Below are 10,611 nucleotides of genomic sequence, written 5' to 3'. Positions count from 1 at the left end.
GTGGTGTGGCAATAAGTGCAAAAGTCCTTAAGTAGGAAAAAACAGAGAAGGCAATGATACTAGATAGAGGTACAGAAGCTCAAAGAAATATGCCACCAGGTGAGGCAGGAGGGGGCTGGTCATGCAGGACTGTGAGCCCTACTGTGGGATTTTGTATGTTAAAGAGTGCTAGATGGGTGCTACACTTAATGGTGGTGATCAATTCATAAGGTATGTAATTGTCTAATCACTACATTGTACACCTGCATTTAATATGACATTGTTGACTATAATTGAAAAATAGGTTTTTTAAAGTGCTAGAAAGCCACTGAAGTATTAAAGCAGAGGAGTGACATAAACTTGCATTTTGAAAACATCAATCTGACTTTGTGGAAAAGAATTGGAGTTGGACAGGAAAAGGCAACAGATTATATTGTAAGGGTTAAGGGAAGGGAAGTGACAAGGAGGGTGACTCACTTTTTTCATTTGTGTGATTAGATTGATGGTGGTACCAATCCCTGAGACAAAGAACCCTGGAACGTGAATCCCCCACCAAGATCAGCACTTCTTTACATACAGAAGAGGGGAGTCAGTTGCAGATTAAAGATATTGGAGAGACAGAAATGAGGGACAGGATCCTTAGCTTGGAGGAGGGTTTTTGCCCTTTTCCTCTGAACTATGGAGAAGGATGGGATCAAATAAGTTGCACTTCTGTCTCTAACTTTTGAGGAGTAATAAATAACAAGAAAAGTGAATTCTCTCATCTTTAGGAATTGAGGTATACAGTTGTGGGGTTGTACAGGCTTCTAAACAACCCAGATAGCTATACTACCTATTCCTGGCAATCTGAAGGTTTTAGACTAGCCACATGTGGCTACTGAGCACTTGAAATGTGGCTGGTTCGAATTGAGATGTACTGTAAGCATAAAACACCAGATTTCTTAAGCTTGGTATGAAAAAAAAAAAGTAAAATATCTCAGTATTTTTAACATATTAATTACACGTTGAAATGATAATACTTTGGATATATTGGGTTAAATAAAATAATATGATTAAAATTAGTTTCATCTATTTCGTTTGACTTTTTTAAATGCATCCACTAGAAAATTTTAAACTACCTATCTGGCTCAAATTATATTTCTATTGAACAGAGTTACTTTAGACAGAAATTCAGACTAGTGTTCCAAGACACGACATTATTGTATTATTCTTTGAACCACATCTTACCGGGGAGTCAGCTTCCATCAGCCCATTCCACCGGTTCCTACGCACAGCGCCACAAGCCACCGGTCTCGAAGCACCACCCCACCCTAAAGGACTACAATGGCCAGAGTGCACTGCGCACTTTTGGAGGCGGGGCCTGGAAGAACAGCCTCTGTGACGTCACGTTCGTTGCGCTACGCGAGTTCCGCCTTCTCCTTCCGAGGGCTCGTTGTGGAGGTGGGAGGGGAGCGTCCGCGAGGTGGTGGGGTCACGAGTCCGGGGGCGCGCGAATGAGGGTGGCCCTGGGGCTTCCGTGTGAGATGCTCTCGATCTAAGTTTCCCGAGGCCATTTTGTGTGGGGAGAGATTGTGATGGCATGTGCCTCCCCCGACATGCGACACGTGGACCAGTGCGGCTCTTTGCATGGAAATGCCGGTATCCGCGGTGTGAAGAGCTCTTGGGCGAGAGTGGAACGTGTAGCTTCACAGCTGATCCCTAATAATAACCCAAGGAGACAGGCGCTCACGTTATCCCTAACTTCCAGGGCCTGGAGTCTCTTCTGTAACGGGTGGAATGGGCCCAGCCCCTGTCTCTAGAGCCTGCCAGGAAGAGAGTCTGCTTTTGAAGTTAATGAGAAGGTGGCCTAAGGGAAATAGGCTTACCTTACAATATTGCTTAAATTTCTCACGTGGTAGCCGACCTGCATTAACTTTGGTTTGAAAAGGAAGTGGGTTCTTAAGCTTTTTGCAACTGGCATAACATGCTGTCTTGTGGGCAAAGAAATGCCTGTTTAACTGAGCTATTGTTTCGTAGGAAGAAGCTATTCAAGACCTAGGACAGAGTGGATTTGAATTTTAGTGGACCCAGTACATCAAAAACATTTATTCATTTGAAGTATTGTGCATGCTCATCCAGAGTCAACTACATGAATGAAGTGATGATTTAGTTCTGGGATGCTTCATCTTAGGGAGTCAACGTTTCTTCTGGCAAGTAATGTCTTCTTAGCTCTTACGGTTTGTGACATGTGTCTCTGGTGTAACTTCAGGTTGGTTCCCTGAGTATCTGCCTTCATAACATATACCGCTCTGTGATAGCCCCCCAAGAAATGAGAGGGAAATCCCTTCCAAATAGGATTCTACGATCTCCCATACTTCTCTTTTTCTCTAAGAGATAAAAAACTTATGTTGGTTCTCTGACTTTAAAGTCACAATTTATGTCAGTTCCTGCATATTCTTGTTTTAAATCAGTATGGTCTGATTTTCCATGACCGTTTATTGCAATAACAGGCCTTCACATCCAAACTGTTAAAAAAAAAAAAAAGGCATATTTAAAAATTTTTAATAGTTTATTTGAGCAAAAATCAATACAAATTGGGCAGCACCAAACCAGAAATGGTTAGGAGCATTCTGTAGATAGAAGCCAGGGTAAAGACAGAGAAAGTGCAGAAGCAAGAAAATAAATTATTTGACTATAGCTTAAAGCCTAATTGTCCTTAGTGTTTTGATGTAACCTTTGCTGATAAAAGAAACGTCCAAACCTGTAGAAAGTTTTTGAGTTTATTTGAGCCAAACTGATGATGATGGCAAGCAAAATCTTGAGGGATTGAGAAAATGCTCCACAGAATGGCGGTTTTGCAGCTTATGTATACATAAGAATAAAAGGAGATGTAAAGAGGGTTACATGAAATCCATTGGTGGTAGATTGCGGGGGCCGGAGAAAGCAAAGCGGGGCGGGGGGGGGCAGAATTTCTGGGATTGGATAAAAAGTAAAATGGAGAGAAACATACTTCTTTTACATTGGTGGGTACAGGGTAGTTAGTTAATATTTACAGCACTTGCAGATGGTATGCAGGGGAACAAGATGACAATGAGGGGTTCTGTGATCTGTGTTCTGGTGAGGGGTGTACCCTTAGGGGTCTGGGAAAGGAGATTACTCTGACGTTTCAAAGGTATGTTATCTTAGAAGCAGAAAGACAGTAGACAGGCTCACTTAAGGTAAAGATTGATTGGCTTTTGTCAAAGAAGCTACAGTCCTAGGAAGTGATTCCCCACCATGACTCGCTTTTAATTAGGAATTTTTATGTTCAGACCATCCTTTCTGGTTACTTTTTCAGTCTCTTGAGTTTGTAAGGCCGGCCATGCAGGCCTCCCCTGAGTTTGTCTGGTTGAGTATGTGGCCCTTTTTTCATCCACCCCTTGAGGCATTTACAGGCTTAGATCTTGGTTGGCTTACATAGGCCGCAGCAACATTAGAGCCACATTGGTCTAATGGCCTCCTTGTTTAATTAACATAATGTAGGAGGCTCATTGTAGAAACGTCAGTTTTCAGAAGCTACGTGTTTTGGGACTCAGTAAAGCCTTTCTTTTTTTCTTTTTTAAAATGCTTAGCTATGTCTATCACCGATGATCCCATTTTCTACTAAGAAGCTTTTCATGCATTTGAATCCAGATGAGGTCATTGATAGAGTCAACATTCACGAGTGGGAGAGTTTCCAGCAAAGTGTCCTAGGCCTCTTTGAGATCTGATCTGCTGAATGGTTTTCATTCATGGCTTTATGTACCCATTACAGCTTCCCTCCCCTCCAAGAAGCTCAAGGCAAATCAGTCAGGAAAATCAGAGGTACTTTTTAGTAATACTAATCACAGTTGACACTAATTATGCTCAGTCGTATAGCAGTAACTTTTTATAAATATTATTTAATCCTCACAACAACCCCATGGATTAAATAGTACCATTATCCCTATTTTAACAGGTGAAGAAACAGACACACAGTTAATACAAGCAAAGTCATAGTTAGAACCCAGAAAGGGTAACTCTAAGCCCACACACTTCACAACTCCTATGAGAAACCTTGACTGGTGAAAAACCACTGGGCCCTGTCACTTCTTCCCTCTGCATCATAAAATATCTGAGAAATTAAAGGTTGCTATCCTGATAGGGACATCAGTAGAGATTTACTAGAGGGAGCTAAACAACCAGTCTACTGTGGGGGAAATAGAAAAATAAAATGCCTGAAAAAGAGGGTGGAAAAGAAGAACATCTGCCTGGGGAAAGATAAACCCTGTATGGTGAGAGTCTGCCTAAACTGAGCTGAGTCTATGAGCTGTGCTACCTCCAAATGAAAATTGGACTAGCAAGGAGGGTACTTCCCTCTCATATGCTTTCACTTTGAGTAGTTGTTCAGATTCATTAGAAACATGTCAGATATCAAACATTACAAATATTAAGGAACAGCTTGAAGAAATAGAGTGTCTTCTGGGGTTGGTGGGATCTGAGACTTTTTTAATCTTTCCTTGAAGATGAAAGGGGCAGGGAAGTACAAGAAAATGACCCATAAAGTTACAGATACAGAAACCTCAGTATGAACACGGTTAGGCTACATCTGAAAATCTGTTGAAGCACTTGTGTGAGGGTGTAGCATTTGCATTGGTCCTCCTTTCTGTACTTCTGATGGTGGTGGTTTTCGATCAGGGCCTCAGCACCAGCTCAGACCATGTGGACCGCGGATGAGATTGCGCGCCTATGTTATGAGCACTATAGGGTCAGTCTGCCCAAGCAGGGGAAGCCTGAGCCCAACCGTGAGTGGACGTTACTAGCCGCCGTGGTGAAGATACAGCCTATAGCTGACCAGACCTGGGACTCCCCTGACAAACTGGTGCGAGGTGAGATCCTTTCTGTCTGGAACGCTCACTCTGTCAGAAATGGCGGAATTATTCGTGGCTGTACAGGGGTGGTTGTGGTCAGGTATAAACTATGGTGTTGTGCATGTTTCCCTGCTCTCCACCAGGTGGTGCAACACTTGAGGTGGTGGGGGATGGCTGTCCTGGAACCCAAATCCTCAGATGGGTCAGCCTATGGGAATATTCTGGAGGAATGGGCAGATTTAGTAAACCCGAGGACTGGGGACCATTCAGATTCTGAGAGCTCATTTAACGTAACGATTCCTTCTTTTCTCCTCAGTGACAAAGGAAGTTGTCTCAATGGGAACAGGAACGAAATGCATAGGCCGGTCCAAAATGAGGAAGAGTGGTAAGCCCGCATGCAGTCTAAACAGTGCCTGTCTAGGGAGCTTTGGAAACGATGTCCATGTTGCCCTTTCCTCCTCTACAGGGCACGGGGCCCCTATTACTGAGGTGGCTGACCTTTCAGTTCACACTGACAGTCGCTCCAGTTGGAAGGACAGAACTCATTTAAAGAATGGGAATAAACTGGAAGCAAAAGCCACCAGGAACATGTTTTCTGAGTGGATTGAAAGTCGACCAGTATTCTCATGCTCACACCAGAAGTTCCCTGGGCTTAGCTATTCTACGTTATATCTGAAGCCCCGGAAAGCAATCTTGAATTAAATTGAGACTTTGGCACCAAAAAGAAGATGGAAATTCCTTAGAGATATGGCATCTTTACCTCTGCTTCTGGTTAGCGCAGGCATTCTTGAGTTTGTTTCCCCCGTTCTGGCCTTGGTCCTGTATGTGAGGAAGCTGTTCCAGGACCACTATGGATTGAATTCCATGGAATTGTATCACCATGAGTACAAGTATGATACCAGGGTACAAAAGATCTGGACCCCTGTCCTCCAGATAAAGACTTCCCTATAGATCAGTAGTTCTCAACTAGGGAAGATTTTGCCCCCCGGAGAACATTTGACAATGTCTGGAGACATTTTTAGTTGTCACAACAGGGGGGAGGGGAATATGCTGCTGACCTCTAGTGAGTAGAGGCCAGGAATGTTGCTCAGCGTCCTAGAATGCCCAGGACAGCGCCCACAACAAAGAATTTTCCAACCAAAAATGTCAGTAGTGCGGAGTTGAAACTCTGCTGTAAATGCATTGCCATTAATGGTTCTGATACTTTCTGGCAAGCCCTCTAGGAGCTACATGGCCATCCGGGGTGTTGGGGGAAACTGCTGTGTTCTGCTTCTAGGAACCAAGGCCTCTCTAGATTCTGGTCTTCACTAGTATCCTGTCTTTGCCACAGGAGACATCCTCAATGATAGTCATGCTGAGGTCATAGCCAGAAGGAGTTTCCAAAGGTAAAACCACATCCCCAGAGAGTCTGATTTAATCTGAGGTTGGGAGGAGGGAGGGCAGAGTTTGCATTTCCTATAAGCTCCCAAGTACAATGGATTATGTTGGCCTGTGAACTACACTTTGAATCGCACTGGTCGAGTCAGTGGTTCTCATGCTTGACTGTGCATCAGAATCCACTAGGAGGTTTGTTAAAATCCAGCTTGCTGGGCTCACCCCCAGACATTCTGATTCAGCCAGTCCAAGGTGGAGCCTGAGAAGTGGCATTTCTAACAAATTCCACGTGATGCTGATGCCACCAGTTCAGGAACCACGCTTTGAGAATCACTGGTCTAGATCAGTCGCATAATTCCAAAACCTGTAGATCTTTCTTTCTTAGTAATCACCCAGCCAGAGTCTTTCCCTTTACCACGGAGATCAGTGTTCGTTCTGATAACATCCTGCACCCATTAGGTACCTTCTCCATCAGCTCCACTTGGTGGCTGCCCTGAAACAGGAGAGCATCTTTGTCCCAGGAACTCAGAGAGGACTGTGGAAACTCAGACCAGACCTCTTGTTTGTGTTCTTCTCCAGCCATACTCCCTGTAAGTGTATTCAAGCTTTTAGATTACTGTTACATTGTCGTCTTCCTTATATTTGTCTTATCCATAGACATGTTTCTCAAAAAAAGCACTGCTGACTGAAGTGTAGCTACAACCAGTGACAGTGCCTTTTTGTGAACAGGCCAGTACACCTGATCACTTCTTTCACCAAGAAAAGGGGGTGGGAGGGACTCCTAATACTGTTACTCACTTCTCAGTTCCCAGTCAGGACTGGGAAACAAAGCTGAAATCCCACAAGGTCTAAAACCAACAATAGGGCTTAGCAGTCCAAAGCCCTGGGTTCTCTAGTAATTTATCCTGAAACTCATTTCATTCATTCATTCATTCATTCATTCATTCATTACACAAATATATTCTACTACTTATCAGGTACAGTATGACATACTGGGTACATAGCAGCGAATAAGACCAGCCCCTTGCTTACCCTCATCGAGTCTTGTAGGGAACGTAGACAGCCATGGTTAAGTTAAAGTTTGATGAGTTACAAGGGGGTGTTCAGGTGCTGTGCTTACAGTAGCAGGAAGACCAGACCAGTCTCCAGAGTCATTTCTACTCTCTGTGTTTCTGACTCGAAAATTACGAATAATTTCTGCCCATTATAAACAACTCAGGGATGGCAGTAACATTTCCTCACCCTAAAAACTTGGAAACAAGGATACAAAACTGTCCTCTGAGTATTCAACTTGAAGACTAACGGATGTAACTAGTGAAGAGATAGGTAAGCACTGTAGAGAGACAGCTGTCAAGACTTGATCACACCTCAAATAAAAAATACAGCTTAAGAAAGGATGAGTCTATCAGAAAAGAGTTGGTTAAGAGTCAGAGGCCACAAAAATGACCTACAGAGGTAGGTAGGGCTCATCCATGCTGTGTTCTTAGCAATGGGTGCTCTGGTCCAAGCACCAAAAGATGTTTCTTAACTCAGTGCTTCTCAAACTATGAATCACCCAGGGGTCTTGCTAAACTGCAAATTCAAAGTCAGTTGTTCGGAGGTGGAGTCTGAGATTCTGCATTTCTAATCAGTCCCCAGCCTATGCCAGTGGTGTTGGCCTGTGGACTTTGAGTAGCCAGGGCTGAGCTGGCAGATGTAGGCTTATTGTGGGACAGTTGCATCCGGGAACCACAGCTAGCCTGACCTCCAAATCAAACAATATAAGTTAATAGCTCACAGGCTGCTGCTGTTCTGTGAGACTGTACTGGTCTATGACCAGAGGAGGAAAAAACCAGGACTGTGTAGTTAATTTTTCAAAAAGCTAATTTCTTTCCATTTAAAGGTTATGTGATTTTAATCTTTTTTAAATAATGGTAATTAGGATTTTTAAAGATCTTATTTGATAGAATAAAAAGTTGACAGCCTCTGTTGATCTTAAAATCTTCTGGAAATTTTATTGTGACATCAAAATCTAGAAGCACTGATCTAACTTCCCTGGCTCATTTTTAAAAAATTTTTAAATGTAATGTCTACCCATGGTTTGTCTGCAGAAAGAAAGAACACTACCTAGAAACTGACTATCTGGCTCCCTTGGCATTTATTCCTCATTACTAATTGATAACTTAGTACATGGTTCAGCTACTTCAGACTCTTATTTGTGAGTTTTCTTAGCATGAGTCAGCCTCTTGAGTTCAGGCATCTGTCAAGGTCAAACTTTGGAGCCTGCGGAGTGGGAGGTGGGCCCTGGTGAATTCTCCAAAGTCACTGTCACCTTGTGAGGTCTCTGGAAGTCGGCCAGCCGGCCTCTCTGGCAACACTCCCACTTCTTTCCTTTCCCACTCTTGGGTTATAAAGGCTACAGATGTATTATTCACACACTTTAGAAAAGCAACACACATTAGGTTAGCGCTTGAAAAAGTAGCTCCCTTCTCAAGGGGAAGCTGTGCTCTTTGCTGCCCTCTGTTTTCCTTTGATTCCATGTAAGCACAGAGTAGGTCAGAAATCTCTAAACCAGCATGGAAATACCAGCGTGGAAATACCAGCTGTGTAATTTACTGTCGAGTTTTTACTCTGAGGATATGCACATATATCTCTACGATGAGGAAATTGTGAGCCTTGCCTAACTTATTTAACCATGAAATCACTTCTGTTTTCAAAGACATTGTGTGGGATAACATTCAACAAAACTGCACTTGGGAAATTGCTCATTCTGAACCCGTGATTTTCAACTCAGGACTATTTTGCTCCCCAGGAGACATTTCGCAACGTCTGGAGACACTTCTGGTGGCCAGACTGGGGGATGCTTTTGATATCTAATAGGTAGAGACCTGGGAGGCTGCTAAACATCCTATAATGTACAGGACAGACCCCACAGCAAATAATTATCTGGCCCAAAATGTCAATAATGCAGAGGTTGAGAAATCCTGGTCTAAACCAGTATTTCCAAATTTCCTGTGATAAGAATTACCTGGGATCATTGTTAAAATATTCAGTTTTCCAGGCCCCCCTCCCCTCAGAAATTCTAACTCACTGGGTCTGGAAAGGGTCTTCAACAAAAGCCCCAGAGTATTCTTATTAGGGAAATTTGGGCAAGTATTATCTCAGGTTAGCTGGGCGAATAGAATTAAGCTTTGTTTAAAACAGTAGTTCTCAAACTTGAGCTTGCATCAGAATCACCTGGAGAGCTTATGCGAACACAAGCTTCTGCATACCACCTCCAGAGTTTCTGATGCAGCAGGTCTACTGTGGGTCCCAAGAATTTGCATTTCTAACAAGATCCTAAGGGATACTGATATGGCTGGTCCAGGGGCCTCACTTTCAGAACCACTGGTCTAAGGCGTTCCTCCTCCTACAGGTGGGGATGCCTCCATCATTCCGATGCTTGAGTGTGAAGATCAGCCTTGCTGTCCGGTCAGGACAGATTGGGCCAATAACCCATCAATGGAAGCCAGTGGTAACCTGAAACCTACTGAAGATAAAAGCAAATGTGAACGCCCAGATAGTCCTGTGACCAAAAAGATGAGGCTTGAGCCCGGGACTCCTGCCACAGAAGTCGCCAATGGTGTGGCTCAACATCAGAGTTTTGGCAATCAGGAAAGTGGCCCGATCCCACCAAGTGTCAGCAGCTCTAATCTCACCTCAGGGGAACTGGCTGCTGTCACTGGAATGGCCCCTGATGGTGCCAAAGTAGTGGATGTTCATAGAACTGGAGCCAAGTGTGTGCCTGGAGAAGCTGGAGACTCGGGGATGCCTGGTGTTGCGTATCACCAGGTGGGGCTGCTCCGAGTGAAGCCAGGCCGGGGAGACAGGACTTGCTCCATGTCCTGCAGTGACAAGGTGGCACGGTGGAACATCCTCGGATGCCAAGGGGCATTGCTGATGCACTTTTTAGAAGAGCCCATCTACCTGTCAGCTGTGGTCATCGGGAAGTGTCCGTACAGCCAGGAAGCCATGCAGAGAGCACTGATTATGAGGTGAGAGGCCAGGGAGGGAGGACTTCTTTGGAAGTCTTCCCAAGAAGCAGTCTGAGAGTATGTCCAAAGAGCCTTAGAAATACCCATACATTTTGATCCAGCAGTTCCACTGCTGGGAATTTGCCCTAAGGAAATAACTGAGAAAGTGTTCAAACTTGAGCTTTATGTGTAGTCATTTTTTAAAAAGAAAAGGAAACGACTAAAATGGCTAGCAATAGGAAACCAAGCGGTTTTTGTTAAGGCTCCTACTGAGGAATATTTAACATGGTAAGATCCTCATGTTTAAAGAACAATTTAGAGGTTAAAAATGAGTTCATTTTGGTCTTAAAGTGTATATACACAGAAAAAAATTGTAGGAGGAACTACACAAAGGTATTAATATTATTACCTCTGAATTG

General features: G+C 43.7%; 1 protein-coding gene across 7 annotated transcripts in view; it reads left to right on the top strand.

Moving 5' to 3' along the window:
• Positions 1–1,363: 1,363 nt before the first annotated feature.
• Positions 1,364–10,611, top strand: part of ADAT1 (adenosine deaminase tRNA specific 1) — a 36,977-nt gene continuing 27,729 nt past the window's right edge. For 2 of the 7 annotated variants that reach the window (XM_033127453.1, XM_033127460.1), the window contains exons 1-6: positions 1,636–2,227; positions 4,654–4,844; positions 5,143–5,211; positions 6,157–6,211; positions 6,660–6,790; positions 9,595–10,213. In XM_033127453.1, coding sequence (XP_032983344.1) covers positions 2,136–2,227; positions 4,654–4,844; positions 5,143–5,211; positions 6,157–6,211; positions 6,660–6,790; positions 9,595–10,213 — 1,157 coding nt within the window. In that variant the 5' untranslated portion in view covers positions 1,636–2,135. Of the gene's footprint in view, positions 1,420–1,629; positions 2,228–4,653; positions 4,845–5,142; positions 5,212–6,156; positions 6,212–6,659; positions 6,791–9,594; positions 10,214–10,611 lie in introns of those variants that run through there. The other 5 variants (XM_033127454.1, XM_033127459.1, XM_033127457.1 and 2 more) reach the window with 5 other exon arrangements.

Source organism: Rhinolophus ferrumequinum, chromosome 15, assembly GCF_004115265.2.
Source record: "Rhinolophus ferrumequinum isolate MPI-CBG mRhiFer1 chromosome 15, mRhiFer1_v1.p, whole genome shotgun sequence".
NCBI classification, from domain to species: Eukaryota; Metazoa; Chordata; class Mammalia; order Chiroptera; family Rhinolophidae; genus Rhinolophus; species Rhinolophus ferrumequinum.
Note: the sequence above shows the minus strand (reverse complement) of the source record. Positions and strands in the feature narration are given on the sequence as shown.